Source organism: Phaenicophaeus curvirostris, chromosome 28 (assembly GCF_032191515.1).
Source record: "Phaenicophaeus curvirostris isolate KB17595 chromosome 28, BPBGC_Pcur_1.0, whole genome shotgun sequence".
Lineage (NCBI taxonomy): Eukaryota > Metazoa > Chordata > Aves > Cuculiformes > Cuculidae > Phaenicophaeus > Phaenicophaeus curvirostris.
The window spans coordinates 5,294,829-5,314,433 of record NC_091419.1 but is presented as its reverse complement, the minus strand read 5'-3'; the positions used below and the strand labels follow the sequence as shown (position 1 = coordinate 5,314,433).

Sequence of the window (19,605 nt, the reverse complement as noted above, 5' to 3'; positions counted from 1 at the left end):
TTGACAGAAATACCGTTTTCCACACAAGAATCTCTACGCCCAAATGATGAACAGGACTGACAAACTAAGTTTGTAAAATTCTCTTTTCATAAGAAGTTTATTTCTGCAGTGCTCAGGGTCCTGTACAACAGTAGAAACATACAGACTGTAATAAACCACAGTTTTGTTCTTAATACAAATACGAAAATCCACGAGAAGTGTCTAAGAAAGCAGCTGTCATGTGGGAAGGGTGGCAGCCAAAAGTGGTCGTTCTAAAAATACAATTTACAGTTGTTTTTAAAAATATTTGGATGCATTAAGTTCCCCTCCAAACGAAGCTGCAAGTCCCAGCTCACGCTCAGCATAGAGCATACGATTCCCGCAGCAGGGCTGGGGAGACCAGGAACAGAAGCAGAACTCCATGGTCAGAGAGAGATGGGCCTGAGTGAAGCAGCCTGAGATAACCAGACTGCACGTCACCATTAATGACCAAACAGATCTGTATTTAATTGATGAACGAAGACACAAGTTTGCCACCGTTCCTTCCCAATCCCTACGCACTTCTACTACGAATGGAGACCACTGGCCATGCAGCTGTTTTTCCATTCCTCTCCAGCACAACCTTAAGCTGTTTCAAGTCCAAGAGAACAACATATCCCAGTAGCTTTTGAGCATGGTCTTCAGCCAAAGTCATCATCGCTACCACAATAAAAACCTTAACAATTGTCAGCAAGATGATGAGCATCTCACATGAAAGCAGAAACCAAATAATTTCCAGCAGCAGTAGAGAGACTTGGAATAATCCATAGGATTTATAAATCTGAGGCTGAAAAGTCTGGTGCTAGCCTAAGGCTCTGCTGTGAAGGAACATTGGATGCGCCCATCAGCACCAACCAAAACAACTCAAGTGCTACAACAGCAGCTCCACAATTTATTGACAGATGAGCTGCTGCTGGGTCTGCACCCAAAAGGGTAAAAACCTGAAATATTGCAACCAGCCTCAGAAATAAGGGCAGCCATAGAGTTCTGTGAGACTCATTAAAGTAAGGGAATTTGAGAACATGCTCAAAAATGGGTTTGTGTCTCTACAAACCAAGTGTTAATTGATTACCTCACATTTTAGTGGCGCTAGACACTGAGGATGTGTAGTAAACACACTGTTAGTTTTTCATATCTACTTAAATTTCTCAGCTTTACAGATTTTTTTATCCAATTTCAGATTTTTTCCTCCTTCAAGAAAGCTTACATCCAGATACCCCCCTGTATTGATGTACACAGTACCTCTTTCATCGTTGTGTTTTCCATAACATTCATACTTAAAAACCAGAGTAATATAATTATGTGATGGAAACATCCATTATACATTATACGTGTCCAAGATTTGATGTCTGATTTAAGTAACAAAGCCAAGCATACATGGAACTGCAGTGTCCTTAACCTCCTCCTGCCTTACACGTGCATTTCAGGTTTCCTATTGCCAACACTGATGTTGTGTCAGTGTCTGCAGGCCCTACAAGTACAGTAAACTGCACAAAACTTCCTGAGAACAGGCAATAAGATAGCTGTTCACTGAGAATAAATAATCATTTTGTAAGAGGAAACCATGCTATAAATTGGGTACTAAACGTTTGCAACAACCAGCAGGAGTTTAAACAAGTGTTGAGGTATCAACAGTTGGCTCTGAATGCAAGAGAGTCACTTAAGATTTAGCAAATGTGGAGTGAAAAATGAAATTCCACCCTTCAAGTTTTATCCACTTGTAAATGAATCCAACACCAGATGAGCTACGGGTTTCGGTGCAGTGACGAGGCAATATGCAGGGGTGTGGTGGGCAGCCTGTGGTATCTAGTCAGACCAGCCACTTATTTTTCCAGTCACTTTGAAAAACAATTCTGGCTGCACAGTTGTGAGACAGTCACATTTACTACGGAGCCGTTAAACAGATCTTTGTGCAGGAAAACAACATTTAGACCATGCCTTCATCACCTCCCCGCTTCTGCCTCAGTAATTTCTTGATGCATAGAGGAAAGATTTTCAAATCCTCCTCATCTCAAGACAGAGGTATTGCACGTCTGACCCATCGCTCTGTGTGATCTATGCTCTGAAGCGGGTACTGAATAAAGAGCACGCTGACAAGAAAGCTCTTCTATAGCTTAACACAATTTTATCCTGCAAATCCATCTGCGTGTCATCCACTATGGTGCACACTCACCGAGTACTCACGCTAAAAAACCACAATAAAAAACCCCATCGTAAGGTTCTGGTTAGAGGAAAGCTTTATGTACGATTTTAATCAGAAACAGAGCTCACTGTAATCTGCTAGCTATTAAAAGAAAAGGTTGTTAACATATAAAATGCATTTTTTATAAACCAGTAACTTATACAGTAACATTTCCTTTCCCGTTTTAGAAAAGCAGGCAATGTTCCTGGTGAGCCCAAGTGCACACTGCACACCTGTAAAGTTTAATTCTGAATCTGATCCACCTTTAACTCTAGTAGCACTTGTGAGTCCTACTGTGAGGCCAGAACGTAACACCCCAAACCTGAAGAAAACAAAACTGGTAAGTCCATTAACTTGAAAATCAGCTTTAATTTTACCCTTGAGTGCAGTTGTCGGTGTAAACAAAGCATGGTAACAATTCCAGTGAGTTGCAGGACCCAGCTGATATGTTCACTTGAATTAAATACCCCCTAATTCCCATCACTTGACAGCAGATTGAAGGAGATGGCTCTTACTGGCTCTCTTTGTCAGTCTAACGAAGAGTCAGGCTCTCAAGCTCTGGACTGAGAGCCATCAGCTCCCCAGGACCTTTGCTTGGCGCATGTCAGAGACTGTTTATAGGAATAAATACACAGAGTATTTCCACTGAGGACTAAATATCAGTTGCATTGAAACACGCTCTCAGCAGGTTTGGTGCTGCTTGAAATCTGCAACCATTGATGCAGGGCAGCAGGACAAACCTCAGTTTAAAGAATCTGTTTCAGAAAGTGTTCAGATGTGCAACATTTATTTGCATATGTGAGCATGTGTGCGTGAGAACACACAACTGGAAGCAGTGCAATACATCTTCTAGTCACAATTTATCGCTCACTACTACACCATGACAGATCGGAGCCGTTCTTAACTGGAGATGGAAAAGCTGCCACCTGTGATGGTACAAACCCTAAGTGCCCCTGCCCAGCCCACGGCCTCTTTCTAAAAGCAGCCACCAGATCACTGGCATGGAACTCACTGTAGCCACCAACTCCCATCAAATGCGTCTGAACACCTGGAGTTCTTAGTTCAGCACGGTCAAGTCTAACAGGGATAAAGTAACTCCTAATGGTTACGATCCGTTCTATTTACAGCACACTTTGGTTTTTTTTTAAAAAATAGAGATTTCTTTGAGGAGGATTTGCTTTTTTAAACCTCAATTGTACTTGTGGATTGTCTACAATAACGCAACTGAATCAGTAACAGGCGGATCAAGGATTTTCTTTGTAGTAGCAAGAGGTGGAGATGCAGAAAGCTTCCTCCTACCTTCTGAGGAGGTACGGGCACGCGCTGCTTACCCTAAGTGCATTTGACGTGTTGTTGTGGTCGCTCTCTATGCATCTACACCTGTGGATGCGCACACGTATGAGGTACATGTGCCTGTACTTTATTAACATTGGCATCTCAGTTTCTCATTTTGATCATAACTTAATCTTTCTAATTTGGATACATTACAACTATGAAGAAAGAGATTGACGCCTGTTGGCGAAGGTGCTAACCCACAGTCACGTTTGATCTGTATCCCCTCGGCAAGGCAACACGCATGCCCAGTGGCAATCCGACAAAAATAAACTTGTTTCATCTCCAAAATTGAAGAGTCAGACAATTACCAAAATAAATTTCTATTCAGATGGTCACAGAGTGACACAGTGTGTGGAGAACGCTAAGTCCACAGGCAGAGAACTCTCACTCACAACAGGCACCGTCCAGTTCAGCTGAGTGGTTAAGGCTGTGTCCCTCACAGAAGAACACATCGGAAAAAGCTGCTTTTCTTTTGCTGGTCTGGTGTGATTTTGACTCCCTGGTTGCTGCCTTGTGGGCTATTGCCTTCCTGAAGACGCAAAGAACATTCCATTACTTATTTATCCCCAACAGCTCCTAGCATCCACACTCATTCTGGCGAGCCCCAACACAGGAGCCATTACTAAAATCAACAGGAGTCATCACTCATTTATCTCAGCCTTCCATCAGCCACCACAAGAAGCCAGAACACCGCATCTGCCACTTCTGGCATTGACTACCATGCACCCTGCCTGTTCTTCCTTCTATAAACCAGAGACAGACGAGGTTAAAACCAAATGTTCCTGCTGGAACACCTGGGAATCGTCGGCAAGGCCCGGAATATCCCAGCTCTACCAGCACATGTCGAGTCACGTGGAGGTGGATGAAAGAATCTTTGTTAGTTTTGTTTCGTAGGGAACAAATCGGCACTGATGCGTGTTCAGTTGTTCATAGGGAGAACCCAAATCATTTCTCAGGCTGCTTTTGCAAACGTTATCACAAAACTCGTTAGTTCTTTTCCTATTTTAAAACCTACAGGTTTGAAGACCACCCAGAGGCATGAAGGGGGCCTCCTTTTAGTTTAATTCACATGGTTCCACTTTCAGACTGCAAAAGCGAGGAATAGCACTAAACTGCTTTACCGCTGACTCAACCTCCAATAAAATGAATAGAAGAGAATTTGAGTTAGAACACTTCAACCACTGCAGCCAATTCCTGAAATGCTGAGACAATTGTTCATAAGCCAAGGTCAGAGCACAGCTTGACAAAACTGAACATAAATTTCTATAACCTCAGCACATCTCCCGCAAAAGTCACCACAAAACAGTATTTCCGTATGATGGCTATTTGGTTTTTTTTCCTGATTAAATACAGTGTGGACAAAGTAAAGGTCACTCACCAACTTCTTGTCCATTTTTGCTTTGATATCTCTTGCAAGAGTGAAAAATGCCTGTGAAGCAGAACAGTGGAGGGTCAGAATGTGGTTTATTAAGCACTTAGCATTTTTGTTTATCCATAAGCTGCCTTCCCAAGTTTCTACATCTACTGAACTCCTGAGAAATGCCAAGTTTTCAGGTTCTGCCCACCTCCAGGTTTTAAAGCACCTTTTCTAACTCCATCACCTCCTTCCTGAGCCTGACTCCCACAGGCACACACCACCCACAGCAGGCAGGCTGGAGTTTCTTTAATGAATGCAAAGACAGCGGAGCTTTTCAGCACGCTGATCTAACACAGTGCCCTGTAACCCCCTTGTGTTAAGGTCTAAAACCCGAGTTACATTTAAATAAATTAGCATAACATTTGCTAGACAACGGCTGTTGGAATGCCCGGCACTGCCTAACTAGCCCACCCCAAGCAGATGTGATAATGCAGTTCTATCTCCAGCCAGGATGGGCAAGTGTTCTCATAGCTTGTTTGTGCGAACAGGACAATAACTAACAGGGCAATAAACACACATGAAGGGCGAGGTACTTACATTATCTATGTTTATATTTGCTTTTGCACTGGTCTCCATAAATTTAATTCCAAAACTCGCAGCAAGCTGAACAAAAGCAGGGTTCACATTAGTTGGATCATTGTGGAAACAGCTCTAAACACAAGCAACTGAGCAGGATCTGCCTCTCCTGGGGCAGCTTGGGGATTCGCTCCAGCAGAACAAGCTTGGAAAAATGAGGAGCTAACTCTCGTTCCTGTGAGCTTCCATTTTTACTAGGCTCTGCTTTGTTCTGCCGTCTTACACTCTGCACACATACTAACCAGCTCCTTTGTCATTTCTTCCTTGCACAGGTACCTTGCCCTGTCCCACCCACCAGGCGCAGAAGTCCCCTCCTCTCCCCTGACTAAGCAGCATCCAATGCCAGCAAGGTCAATCCTGTCTACCCTGTCCCAGGGCTTCCTGAAGTCAAACTCCACCACACTTTTCCTTCCTAAGAACAACCCCAGCTGCTGCTCTGTGCCCCACACATCCCGACCAGGAACCCTGACAAGAACCATTAACAGACTCATCTCTTCATCAGTGGGAAATGGATCGCAGCTGCAGCTCAGGAAACACCAGGTAGTTCCACATGAGGAACCATGACAGCACACAGACAACAAGGACACAGTTGTTACACTCCAGGAAGTCCAAGTTGGAATACATCAAAGCCACAGCACTCACCTTCTCCCCCTGCTCTCTAGAAACTTGGCGTTTGTTGTCTGCATCACATTTGTTCCCGAGGATCATTTTTTCAACATCAGGAGAGGCGTGCTGAGACACAAACAGACCAGGGACAGACTTTGGCTTAGGAGTTTTCAGACAAATATTGACAGAATGCTGCGGCACATGGTGGGCGCTGGTGCTGGGCACCCCCCGCAGGCATATGGGCTCCCTGACACCCTCACTCTGCCCCTCTCCAATTTACACCCATTGCCCCTCATCCTGTCACCCCAAGCCTTTGTGAACAGTCCCTCCGCAGCTTTCTTGTAGTCCCTTCGTGTACTGGAAAGTCACTCTAAGGTCTCCTCAGAACCTTCTCTTCTCCAGGCTGAACAACCCCAACTCTCTCAGCCTGTCCTCAGATGGGAGGGGATCCAGCCCTCTGATCATCTCCTCTGGACCCGTTCCAACAGCTCCATCTCCTGATGCTGAGGATTCCAGAACTGGACACAATACTCCAGATTCAAAAGAGACCGAACCCTTTTGAAACAATTAACTGCTTCTGGGGAAAGAACCAGCATCTTCAGTATTTAGTAAGTAAATAACACAAATTACCTCCTCGATATTCCTGACCCAATTCCGAATGTTTTCAAATGATTTTTCATTCGTGATGTCATAGACCAACATGATGCCCTGAAGAAGAAGGAGAGGACATGGGGTACTTCAGCTGGCACTGGGTTTGGCAGAGTTAAAGACACAGCAAATGCAGTGACTCAACAAGGGCTGGCTCTAGAACGGTTCTTCATAGAATCCTAAGATCACCAGGTTGGAAAAGACCTCCAGGATCAAGTCCAACCATTCTTATCAACCAGTAAACTACGTCCCTGAGCATCTCGTCTACCCGTCTTTTAACTACTTTCAGAGATAGTGGCTCATCCACCTCCCTGGGCAGCCTCTGCCAGTGCCCGATGACCCTTTCTGTGAAAATCTTTTTTCTAACGTCCAATCTAACCCTCCCCTGGTGCAGCTTGAGGCCATTCCCTCTCTCCTGTCCCTTGGGAGAAGAGCCCAGCTCCCTCCTCTCCACAACCTCCTTTCAGGTAGTTGCAGAGAGCAATGAGGTCTCCCCTCAGCCTCCTCTTCTCCAGGCTGAACACCCCCAGCTCCCTCAGCCGCTCCTCGCAGGACTCGTTCACCAGCCACGTTGCTCTTCTCTGCACACACCCCAGAGCCTCAACATCCTTCTTGTGGCGAGGGGCCCAGAACCGAACCCAGGATTCGAGGTGCGGTCTCACCAGGGGGAGAACCGCCTCCCCGGCCCTGCTGGCCGCGCCGTTTGTGATCCAAGCCAAGACACCCTCGGCCTTCTTGGCCACCTGGGCCACGGCTGTCACTGACCCCCCCAGCTCCTTCTCCCGCGCCCCGCTGGCCCCGCGGCTCCTACCATGGCTCCCCGGTAGTAGGCGGTGGTGATGGTCCGGAACCGCTCCTGCCCGGCCGTGTCCCTGCAAGGCAGAACCGGGGCTCCCTCACTCACCGCCCCGCCGGCAGCCCCGCCCTCCCCGCGAGCGGCCCCCCAGCTCCCCTCACCAGATCTGCAGCTTAATTCTCTTCCCGTCCAGCTCGATCATCCGGATTTTGAAATCGATCCCTGCGAAACGACAGGCCCCGCGTTAACCCGGGAGGCCCCCCCCCCACCACGACCCCCCCCCCACTCCGAGCGGTTCCCCCCGCTTCCCTCTCCCCGCACCGATGGTGGAGATGAAGGTGGCGTTGAAGGCGTCCTCGGAGAAGCGGAACAGCGCGCAGGTCTTGCCCACGCCCGAGTCGCCGATGAGCAGCAGCTTGAACAGGTAGTCGTAGGTTTTCGCCATGATCGCCGCCCCCGGCCCCGCCCCCCTCTCCTCCCTCCCCCCCTCCCGCTTCCGGCCGCCGCTGACGTCACGGCGGGGCGCGTGACGTCACGCGAGCGACGCAAAAAGAGCCGGAGGAGCCCACGGGAAGGGAGAAAGTGGTTTAATAGGGAATGAAACGGTGGGGAGGGGCGCGGGGGGCGCTGAACCGTTGGGAAGGAGGAATTTCCTCATTATGAAGGTGGGAGGGAGGCCCTGGAGCAGGTTCCCTAGGGAGGTTGTGGCTGCCTCATCCCTGGGGGGTGTTCAAGGCCAGGCGGGATGGGCCTTGAGGGGCCTGAGCTAGTGGGAGGTGTCCCTGCCCACGGCAGGGGGTTGGAATGGATGATTGTTTAGGTCCCTTCCAACCCAAACGATTCTATAAAACAGAGGCACTAGGGGCTTGCGTGGTCCCGGCCTGGGCAGCACTGGGGGGCTGGGGTGCGTGGCTGCTGGCACACCCAGAGCCCCCCGCACCGCTCGTAGCATAACTGTTTGGTCCAAGGTACAGGGGGGAGCGTAGAGGAATGCGGACGAAGCACAGGTCCCGTGGCCGCCGAGCGCTCGCCGCGCCTCATATACAGTTCAGCTCGTTGAGCGTCTGGTCCAGTGTCTGGTGCAGCCCCAGGTTCTCCTCCTTTGCCTGAGCCAGTTTTTCTGGTGAGAAAGAACAAAACCCCAAGATGAAACCATGTGTGGCTTTACGGCTTCTTCTCCAAACACAACCCGCCATGACTTACCCTCATGTTCCAAACAGCGCTGGAATTGCATCTGCAAAACGGGGCTGATGCTTTGGCAACTGCACTCATGTAGCGAGGTTTTTGGATGCTTTTTGTGTGGGAGGTGAGATTTGTGTTTTGATTTAACAGATGATCTATAGGATGTGTCCCACCAAATCCTCATTGTCCTGGGGATTCCAACCCGGAGAGAGGGAGCCACAGGCACACAACAAATACCCTCAAAGTGTTCTGCTGCCACACGCGCCCTTGGGAACACTTGAATGCAGGCGCCCGCTGGATCCTGCCCCGGCACAAGGCACCGAGTGTGTTGGCAGCATCGTTACCAGCGTAGTTGCAGGTGAGTGACAAGGAAACAAGCCCCAGAAGCTGAAAGGCCGAGGTATCTGGTTTTATTGAGCTCAGTTCTGCCCGAGGAGCCTGGAGGATCGATTGTTTGTGGGAGGGACAGGAGTTACAGGCAAGAAAAGCTTAGAAATGCAGGGAGCGAGAGCAGCCCCCATGCCCGCAGTGCGGATCACAGGGAGGTCATGTCATTGAGAGCATGGTCCAGCTCCTCGCTGATTGCTTTGTACTTCAGCTTCTGAGCGTAGAGCTCGTCTGTGGGCCCAGGGCAGCGAGAAATGCAGAGACAGTCCAGAGAGGAGGCGTGCAGGAGGCGAGGACAGGCAGAAGGCAGCAGCAAAGCAGGCAGGCAGGAAAACAAAAAGAAAACAGATGGGTAACCCAGTATGGGTGTGAAAGCGGAAAATCTACAGCTGCCAGGGCAGAGGCTGCAGCTACGTTTCCTTTTTCAAACCCCTCAAAGTTATTTTTCACATTAAGCAGGGCCCTGGTGGTGTTACTTAGAGAAAGGGCCTCGAGTCCACGTATCTGTGAGCTGCCCTAATCTGGTTAATTGTTACCAGCTTGTCAAAGGAGCAGCTCTCTCAGGAAAACAACCTCAGGGACAGAGCTGTCCCATGGATCTGCCCCTGGCCAGTGCTGCCGGCCGTCCCAGAACACCCAGTGCCCAACCCAGAGTTCTGTTTTCTGATTTGAAACCAACCCCTCTGAAATGGAACTAGAGTTGTTCCGTACCTTCCAGGTCATCGATGGATTTTTCCAGTTTGGCAACGGTTCTCTCCGCAAATTCAGCACGAGTTTCAGCCTAGGAACAATTAAACAGAGTAACCGTATGCTGTTACATTAACGATGCCCAAATGCAGTGTGGGGATGGACACTCACTTCTTTCAGCTTGTCAGAGAGAATCTTGATCTCTTCCTCGTATTTATCTTCTTTTTCCGAGTACTGTGAAAACAATAAACACTCTTGAAGGGAAGCTGCTACAGCAATTAAAAAATGAATCTGTGACGCATCTATAACTGTTTTCCCTTTTACAGCAGCTGCAAACCCCCTTCCTGTACTTCTCTCCTTGCCCCAAGGCCTCTCAGACCCGGGTTCATCCACCGTTTGCAACCCGGGGATGCCCAGGTTCCATTATGCTTCACCACGCACCTTAGTGGCTCCTGGACACCTTGTGCAGCACAAACCCAGCTCTGTGCACATTCTCTGCCCATTTACACCAGCCAGGAGTGGGCATTTAACGAAATCAGGAGTTGCAGGTAATTCCCTGATTCCTGGTGGAGCCGATGCAGCATCACTCCCAGCCATTGTTGGGCAGCAGGCAGCAAAACCCTCTCACCTTCTTTGTATTCTGGATTATTTCTCCGAGTGTTATTTACACATTTTACCTCTGCCCCTGTTCCTTAGGGTTTACTGAAAGGACCAACCTTTTCTGATTGAGCTTCCAAAGACTTCAGGTTGTTGGTGACGTTCTTCAGCTCCTCTTCCAGGTCACTACACTTCCTACAGGGAAATAGCAGGAATTACTATTGTCTCTGCTCTGACTTCATGTAATTTTTAATGAGTCTTTTAGACTCATCCAAGGGATGGAGGAATGATCATTATTAAGTCCGGAAGAGGGAGAACTAGGTATAAGGGTACAAAAAGCTTCTACCCTCCAGGAGTGGATATGTCAGAGAAATACAGCTCTGACCGTTCTGTGTTGTGAACAACTGCTCTGTCTCTGATGTTACTCACACTTCAGACACCTCTGCACGCTCTTCAGCTCTTTCCAGTTCCCCCTCCAAGATAACCAGTTTACGGGCAACCTGCAAAGAGAAAACAGCTGGGTCAGGCTGGTCTGTGATGTCTGTGCTTTTCTCTAACGCACTGCGCTCCTGCTTTCCTTCTGCACAATGAAATTTGCTTAAAGTGCATGTGTATGGACGTGAGGGGCTTCTTCCCCAAATCACTCTGATTGTGCAGTCTTCTTAGGATTAAATATCTGATTAAATACGCTGATATCGCTACCGCAACCTCTTCATTAGGGGAACCTTCTAACATCAAACCATCGAGCAGGGTAAAGCGTACAAAGAATCACTAAACTGAAGAGTAACAAAGCTGTTCACAGTTCTCCCTGATGTTTACCCATTTCCCTGTCCCTCTCACCTCCTCGTATTTGCGGTCAGCTTCCTCTGCGATATGCTTCGCCTCCTTCAGCTGCATTTCTTGGATTTCCATCTTCTCTTCATCTTTCATCGCTCTGTTCTCAATAACCTTCATTCCTCTGCAGAAGGCAAAGTGCTTTCAATGTAGGGGCGTATTGGCACTTTTATCTCAAACTCCTGAACTAGAATTCAGTGTTTGTAACCAAAAAGCGTCCCCTTAGAACCACACCGTTGTGTTTGGTGCAGCCCTCACATGTTCTACCCTGGGGCTTTAATGGAGCTACCAACATTACTCGTACAAGTTTATAAAAAGGCACTTTTAGTTCCAAGTCTCCGGCCCGCAACGCACATGAGCACGTGCAGCCCAGCAATGCTTTATTCAGATCTATGCTGGTTTTTATTTAAAAAAAAGAAAGAAAAGAATGCGTACCTCTCGCTCTCATCTGCTGCCTTCTCAGCCTCCTCCAGTTTCTGCAAGGCGGTGGCCAGCCGCTCCTGGGCACGGTCCAGCTCCTCTTCCACGAGCTGGATACGCCTGTTCAGAGCCGCCACCTCGCCTTCGGCCTGTGAGAAACACAACCACCCAGAGCAGAGGTTATGTCCCAATTCATGTTGCAACCAACCAGTTCCCTTAAATCTGCAGAGGCCTCTTTTCTCTGTCTGCAGGGAGGCTCTGGGAACCTTTCTGCCTTTGCTCTTTGTTTGTTTAAACTATGGCATCTCAGGAATTTCAAGGTAGGGAGCGTGTGCTTCTCCTTTCTTTTTTAATGGTACTTCTCATTCCTGCCTGCAAGGAAGGATTCCACACCCGTTGCCAGGAGAACTGCTTCGCGATCCCTTCCCGGGGCTGGATCTACCACAAAACTGAAAAGTTAAACCCCAAACCGTTTCCATAATGGCTTCTTCCAAAAACTTCCTGGCCGACTTCCCTGTTCTTGGTTCCATCGCCGGCTGCAGCCAGAGCCACCGCGTTATCCCCGCGGGGCTCCCAGCCTGGAAGCGCTTAGTGGTCAGCCGGGCAGACGCAGTTGGCCCCAGCATGGGAAAGCATCTCCTTTAGTAACAAAACCAGGATAAAACTAGATACACCCTTAAAACAAGTCTGTTTTCCTCCTTCCTTGCCTCCTGTGGTAGTTGCAGAAAGCATTTCTTAATCATTAGGTCTGTTTATGTTACAGTGGTTGGAAACGCTGCGAATGTTTCAAACCAAAGCTGGATGCAGAGATTGTTGGGAGAAATCTCTCACGCAGGCAGAATGAACAAACTGGCGTCCAGAAATACATTATGATTATGGAACCATATAATAGTTTGGGTTGGAAGGGACCTCAAAGATCACCCAGTTCCACCCCCTGCGATGGGCAGCGACACCTCCCACTGGATCCCAAGGTCCATCCAACCTGGCCTCGATCCTAACAACAGGAGATGCTCGTCCCACTCCACCCTAAGTGTGATTTGGGTTATTACTCGATTGAAAAGTGCCACCATCTCTCTGTGGGGCTGCTTGTAAGCCCCAATATTTTGCTTCCTTGATAAAATTAGTACTAAAACGTTTGTGAGAAGTCATTTGGAGGTAAATAAACCCCTACTTCACCCTCCCCAAACCATCTGCCGGGTACGAGAGGAACTTTCTGTGCCCCCCAAGGACCCTTCTAGGGCTGCGGGTCCTGGGAAAAGCGGTTGCGTTAAAGCCTTTGGAAGGGATCCTGCTTCTCTGCAGCTTCTGGGGTTGGGTCGCCGCCCTCACCCCGAGCCCAGCGGCCCCGGGGTCGCTCTGCTCGATGCTCCGATGGGTCTTTTCCGACCTGGCGATTCTAAGATTCGTTTCTCACCCAGTTCAGCTCCCGCAGGGGGGAGAAGGGGGAGCGGCGGCCCGGGCAGCCCCAGCCCCGGGCAGGGCATTTCCGAGTTCCCTTTGAATTCAGCGAGATTCCCGAGCTCCGGGGCCGAGCCGGGCTCCACCTCTCCCCGCTGCAACGAACCCCGCTCCTTATACGGTCAAATCCCCGCTCGGCGGGCCAGAAACCAGCAGGAAGATGCCGGGAAGGCGGGTCCCGCGCGGCCCCGGGGGGGGAACCGGCCTCCCCCGCTCCTCCACCATCCCCCGGCGGGGCAGCGCTTCACCCCGAGCCCCGAACCGGAGCGATGGGAGCGCGGTGGGAGCGGGGAAAGGGGTGGGGGGGGGGGGGGGAAAGAGGGAGGGGACGGGGGAGCAGCGCCCGGCGGTCTCACTTTCTCTCGCAGGTCCCGTTCCAGGTCGAGCTCCCGCTGGAGCGCCTGGGCGCGATCCTCGGCCTCGTCCGCCTGTTGCTGCAGGCACTGGATCTTCCTCTTCACCGCCTCCAGCGAGCTCGGCGCGGCCATGGGCGCGGCGGGCAGGGCGCGGGCTGCACGTGGCGGCGCGCGCGCGCCTTTCAATGGCCGCGTGACGTCACCGAGGTGGAGGTGGAGGGAGGGTGACGTCACGCGGAGGGGCGGGGCCCGGGGTGGGGGGGGCGGGAGGGGAAGGGAGGGGAGTGTGTGAGAGCGAGTGTGGATGTCTGTGTGTGTCTGTGTGTCTGTGTGTCTGTGTGTGTCTGTGTGTCTGTGTGCGGCTGCATCTGCATCCTTAGAGCGCGGCGGCTGCTCCAGCTCCAGCAAACGTCATAGAACAGCTCGAGTTGGAAGGGACCTCCAAGCCCATCCAGTTCCAACCCCCCTGCCCTGGGCAGGGACACCTCCCACTGGATCAGGGGCTCCAAGCCCCATCCAACCTGGCCTTGAACCCCTCCAGGGATGGGGCAGCCACAGCTTCCCTGGCCAACCTGTTCCAGGGCCTCACCACACTCACAGTGAAGAAATTTTTCCTTCTGTCCAGTCTAAATCTGCCCCTCTCCAGTTTATCCCCATTGCCCCTCATCCTGTCACTCCAAGCCTTTGTGAACAGTCCCTCCCCAGCTTTCCTGGAGCCCCTTCAGGTTCTGGAAGCTGCTCTAAGGTCTCCCCAGAGCCTTCTCTTCTCCCTGCTGAACAACCCCAACTCTCTCAGCCTGTCCTCGTACAGGAGGTTCTCCAGCCCTCGGATCATCCTTGTAGCCTCCTCTGGACCCGTTCCAACAGCTCCATCTCCTTCGGGGAGACCTCATTGCTCTCTCCAACTCCCTGAAAGGAGGTTGCGGAGAGGAGGGAGCTGGGCTCTTCTCCCAAGGGACAGGGGACAGGACGAGAGGGAATGGCCTCAAGCTCCTCCAGGGGAGGGTCAGGCTGGACATTAGGAAAAAATTTTTCACGGAAAGGGTGATTGGACAGTGGCAGAGGCTGCCCAGGGAGGGGGTTGAGTCCCCTTCCCTGGAGGGGTTTAAAGGACGGGTGGACGAGGTGCTAAGAGACATGGTTTAGTGTTTGATAGGAATGGTTGGACTTGATGATCCAGTGGGTCTCTTCCAACCTGGTGATTCTGTGATTCTATGATTCTTATGTTGAGGATTCCAGAACTGGACACAACCCTCCAGCTGAGGTCTCCCACGAGAGGGACAGAGGGGCAGAATCCCCTCCCTCCCTGCTGGCCGCGCTGCTTTGGATGCAGCCCAGGACACGGTTGGTTTCTGGGCTGTGAGGGCACGTTGCCGGCTCATGTCAAGCTTCTCAACAAGAGCCTCTCAGCAGCTGCCGAGCTCTGGCTGCAGAGGGGCTGCAGACCCACCAGCCAGGACACAGGGTGGTGAAGCCCCCGAGCTGCTCCCAGGGAAGCAGTCACAGCTCTGAGCCAGACAATGTTCCAGCAGTGTTTTGCCTACGCCCTCAGAAACACAGAGTGAGGGTTGGGGTGTCCTGTGCACAGCCAGGAGTTGGACTCAATGATCTCTGTGGGTCCCTTCCAGCTCAGGCCATTGCATGGTTCTATAACCCCAACACACTGTCCCTGTGTCCCCAAAGGGCAGCGGCACAGGAACCCTCAGCCTCTCCTCCAATGGTACCGGAGCGAGCATGGCCACAACAAGTGGCAGCCATGGGTACATACGTCAGTGGCCTTCTTTTCAGCCTGTTCCAGTTTCTCCTGGGCATCTTTAAGAGCCTCCGAGTACTTGTCCAGCTCATCTTCTGTTCCTTTCAGCTTCTTCTGCAGAGCTACCAGCTCATCTTCTACCTTTCAAGAGAGTAAAAAACCCAAAGTGACCACTTGGGTGTGTTACCGGTTACAGTTTAACGTGGTTAAACCTTCTCTTTAATGTCAGCTTTAACCCAACTGAAAACACACGGAGCCACAAACGCCTAGACTGCAGGCTGAGGGGAGATTTTATTGCTCTCTCCAACTACCTGAAAGGAGGTTGAGGAGAGGAGGGAGCTGGGCTCTTCTCCCAAGGGACAGGGGACAGGACGAGAGGGAATGGCCTCAAGCTCCACCAGGGGAGGGTCAGGCTGGACATCAGGAAAAAGGTTTTTCATGGAAAGGGTCATTGGTCACTGGCAGAGGCTGCCCAGGGAGGGGGTTGAGTCACCTTCCCTGGAAGGGTTTAAAAGATGGGCGGATGAGGTGCTGAGGGACATGGGTTAGTGATTGATGGGAATGGTTGGACTCGATGATCCAGTGGGTCGGGTCTTTTCCAACCTGGTGATTCTGTGATTCTGCTGGGACAGGTGGTCCCAGAGTGCCTGGCAGCAGCTGCCAGGGAGAGATCAGTCAAACTGCAGTGCTCCCGGCCAGTGCCCACGGGATCTGGTTTAATAGGCAACACAGCCCTTCCCACCTCATTTCCGTCCTGGACTCCGCCACACCCTGCAGCGATTCGTTCTACAGCATAATTAAAAATGGCTTAAAAGTGATGTCCTTGAGTGTGTTCTACCACCATCACCTACCTGATGGCTGACCGGGAACCCATTCAGCTCCTGTAGAGCTGGAGGAAACGAGGGCTCATTCCCTAATCACCTCATGTGCTGTTCGAGACCCTGCAAACGAGTGCAGGAGGACAAAGCCTGGCCCACAACAGAGCCTGCTGCGCGCAGGAGGTGGGACTCTGACCTCTGGAGGTCTCGTCCCAGGAGGATAAGTGAGGTTGGAAAATCGTGGGTCAACAAGGTACGCTCCAACACTTCCAGCCTCACTCCTCTATACCATATAAATCCATATGGTATGCTGGAACGATGCTATTTATACCCTGCTGGGAGGCTGTTTAGTAACAAACTGTCTGCTCTCCCTAAAGAATTCCCGTTATCGGGCTCGCTGCTGATAAGGGTGGGTCCTGCAAACCCGTTGTCGTTTCATTTGCAACACAAACCAGTTCAGTCTGCAGAGAACCGGATTTAACCGTTTCGCTCCGCCTCCACATCAATTTTAGTCTATCAAAATAGTTCCCTCAAAATAGTTTGTGTTTTAGTGCGGCGACTTCCTTCGCTCTAGCTTCAACAGCGGCTGTAACCGTGTTTTTGGTAGCGTGGTTGTGGAACGTGGTTGTGTCGCTGTGTTTTCACTCAGAGTAACCAGATCCTGTAGATAAGGGGGTGCTGCTGCCTTTGCCTGACATTAAAATCAGTACTTGAGCACTGTGCCCACATAAAAAAAGCTGAAAATTTTGAGACAATTCAGAAAAGAGGAGGAAGATCAAAGATTATCTTGCTCATTTAGCTTTTTATTGTGAATTGCCCTCACAGAGGTACTTGAGAAGTCCTGCAAGCACGTTATTTATCATTCAGTAGGAATAACTATATGTAGGATAACTAAATGTAAAGGCAGGTGCAGCATCGTCACCATTAACCATCCTGAGTAACAACCTGCTGCGTGCAGGAGGATACGCTGGGGACCAGCATCTGATTGGCACCTCCAGTGCTGGGAAAGACACAGCGACCACGCACACGGGCGCTGCCTGCGGCTCCGTGAAATGACAGAGGAGCCCAGCAATTTCCTTACGTTGGGGGTGGAGAGGAAACAACAGCAGCCAGCCCTTCTGGAAACTTTGTTCCTGCTGCTTTAGCTAAAAGGACGATCAGTCACGGGTTCAGGCACATCATCCAGGATCTCCAACTGCACTTGAATATAAGAAATCTCCAGCCAAATGAATGTGACTAACGTCTTATAGCTATCTGGAAGATTTAGTAGGAGCAGCCATGTTTAGAGGATGGAAAAGGAAAGGAAATGGTAATTTTACAAGAAGTGCTACAAGAAACTGGAATGGAGTCAACTTACATTTCAAGATCGTCCTGAAAATGCTATAGCTCAAATATAAGAGAGAAACCCAGAATAAAGAACATTGAGAAGTTAAAGAATATGAAAACATTATTACTGTAATTTCAGTTCAAGGAAGAGCTTTCACATTAAAATATTTCTGATTATTCTTAACATAAAAAATAACACACTTATCTGCTGTTGAGTCAGAGCTGGTACCTTTAACTCTCTGTAAACCAGGGACTGCTCAGGTGAGCTTTATCCCTTGAGGAGAGGTTCAATTAATGCTTTGACCCAGCTGGCTCTTCCGGAGGTGTTAACACCAGTCCTAGGGGTGTTCCAGGTACACAGCTTTCATTTGGAGTATGAAGGCTTTTTCCATAGAATCTCAAGCATGAGAAAATTAAGGCAGTTATGTAAGATTCAAGAAAACTTAGACAAAGTCCTCTTAATAATCTGTGGATGGTGCGAATTCTGCAAAGACTCAGATGGCTTAAAAGAGAAGTTAACACTTAGCCCTGGCTGTATGAGTGCAACATTAAAAAAATGGCAAAAGCCTTCAAAAGAAGATAAACAGAAAACCTGACTTCAAATTATACTGCTTTCTGAATCAGAAAGTTGCCCCATAGCATTTTGTTACACTTACTTCCACACTGCAAACACACCACCAATGCGGTTATTTCTACTTACCTGTTTGCATTTGTCCTCAGCTGCCTTTTTATCTGTTTCAGCCTGCTCTGCTCTGTCAATGGCATTCTCCTTGTCTAACTTCAACATCTGCATCTTCTTCTTGATAGCTTCCATCTTTGCTAGAGGATAGGTTGTCTCTGTCACGCAAATGAAAGAATTCCCAGGAAGGAACTTTTAGATTTTTCACAGCTTGGGCAGAGAAAGAAGCTGTACCCAGCCAAGCCACAGGGAAAATGAGCTCGAGGGGTTGTAGAGGGCTTTAAAGCCGGAGAGCCCTGGACAAAACCCAGATCTATTGGCCTCTTGTCTGATCTTTCATGCACAGCCTTTCTAAGGAATGAGCTGGAACAGACTCGCTAGAGGAATCTTCACCACTCCATCATCTCCTTATTTGGGTCCTGTTTTCTTAAAGAGAAAACTGTTTCCATTTTTAAGCCCCTGACTGAAGCAAAAGTGTTGACATATGAACACATGCTTGAAAGGAAGCTTATTAGCACCCCTCAGTGTTTGCAGAGCACTTAAGCAGCCCGATGGATCTATGGGGATGGCCTGCATTCCTAGAAAAACGGCATAAGGTTAATGAAGGGAAGGGACGGAGTAATCTTTTTGGATTAGTCCAAGATAAATCCATGCCTAAAAATAATAACAAAACATCTACACTTAAGAGGTAGCTAAATTTATATTATAAAACCATGCAGAATATGTTATGAGCCAGCACTTTTTTTTTTTTCCCTGTGAAAATAAGCACTGGTGTTCAGGAATGAGCTATGAACTGTAACAGTGTAATACACAGCAGAGGTCTGATTTAGCTCCCAAGTTCAGGCTCGGAGGCGTTCAGTGAGTTTGAGTGCCTGTCTCTGAAATTTCCCTCTCTAACTGCTTAGGGAACTGAACAAATACACCTGAGGTCGCAGTCTGATAAGCACCATAAATTACTTCTGCTGTACCGAGGAGTCACCTTCTCTGTCAGGCAAGGCAAAAGGAGGCTCTGGGAAGATCGGGAGCAGCTCCTCTGAGGACGCCAACAAGAGCATCCAGCGGCCCCGGGATGAGCCCGAGTTCCTTCTGCAGTCCTGTTAAACACACCCTGTACCCCAGCTGCCCTCTGCCCCATCCCCTCACGTGCTCTCGCTTAGCTCTGCAGCATCTCAAATCCTGTGTTCAGTTCTGGGCCCCTCCCCACAAGAAGGATGTTGAGGCTCTGGAGCGAGTCCAGAGAAGAGCAACGAAGCTGGTGAGGGGGCTGGAGAACAAGAGGAACAGCTGAGAGAGCTGGGGGTGTTTAGCCTGGAGAAGAGGAGGCTGAGGGGAGACCTCATTGCTCTCTCCAACTCCCTGAGAGGAGGTTGTGGAGAGGAGGGAGCTGGGCTCTTCTCCCAAGGGACAGGGGACAGGACGAGAGGGAATGGCCTCAAGCTCCACCAGGGGAGGTTTAAGCTGAACATTAGGAAAAATTTTTCACGGAAAGGGTGATTGGGCCCTGTCCGAGGCTGCCCAGGGAGGGGGTTG

At 49.8% G+C, this 19,605-nt stretch overlaps 2 protein-coding genes across 5 annotated transcripts; both read right to left on the bottom strand.

Moving 5' to 3' along the window:
* Nucleotides 1-78: 78 nt before the first annotated feature.
* On the bottom strand, nt 79-8,040 carry RAB8A (RAB8A, member RAS oncogene family). Its single transcript, XM_069878205.1, has 8 exons — nt 7,900-8,040; nt 7,740-7,800; nt 7,594-7,654; nt 6,765-6,842; nt 6,171-6,260; nt 5,490-5,555; nt 4,914-4,964; nt 79-4,064 (listed from the first exon to the last, which is right to left on the bottom strand). Exons 1-8 carry the CDS (start codon nt 8,021-8,023, stop codon nt 3,972-3,974), a joined length of 624 nt encoding a protein of 207 aa, XP_069734306.1. The 5' UTR covers nt 8,024-8,040; the 3' UTR covers nt 79-3,971.
* Nucleotides 8,041-8,148: 108 nt separating this feature from the next.
* On the bottom strand, nt 8,149-18,435 carry TPM4 (tropomyosin 4). Of its 4 annotated transcripts, XR_011339220.1 has the most exons (10): nt 18,097-18,435; nt 15,268-15,393; nt 11,701-11,834; nt 11,272-11,389; nt 10,861-10,931; nt 10,551-10,626; nt 10,006-10,068; nt 9,859-9,928; nt 8,782-9,378; nt 8,149-8,698 (listed from the first exon to the last, which is right to left on the bottom strand). XR_011339220.1 is itself a non-coding variant. In XM_069878177.1 (9 exons), the coding sequence occupies exons 1-9, from the start codon at nt 18,208-18,210 to the stop codon at nt 8,616-8,618; spliced, it is 855 nt and encodes a 284-aa protein (XP_069734278.1). In that variant the 5' UTR covers nt 18,211-18,435; the 3' UTR covers nt 8,149-8,615. The 4 variants fall into 4 exon arrangements, 2 of the variants coding, with proteins under 2 accessions (XP_069734278.1, XP_069734279.1); XR_011339221.1 differs by lacking the exons at nt 15,268-15,393; nt 18,097-18,435 and adding an exon at nt 13,500-13,692; XM_069878177.1 differs by lacking the exon at nt 8,782-9,378.
* Nucleotides 18,436-19,605: the final 1,170 nt, after the last annotated feature.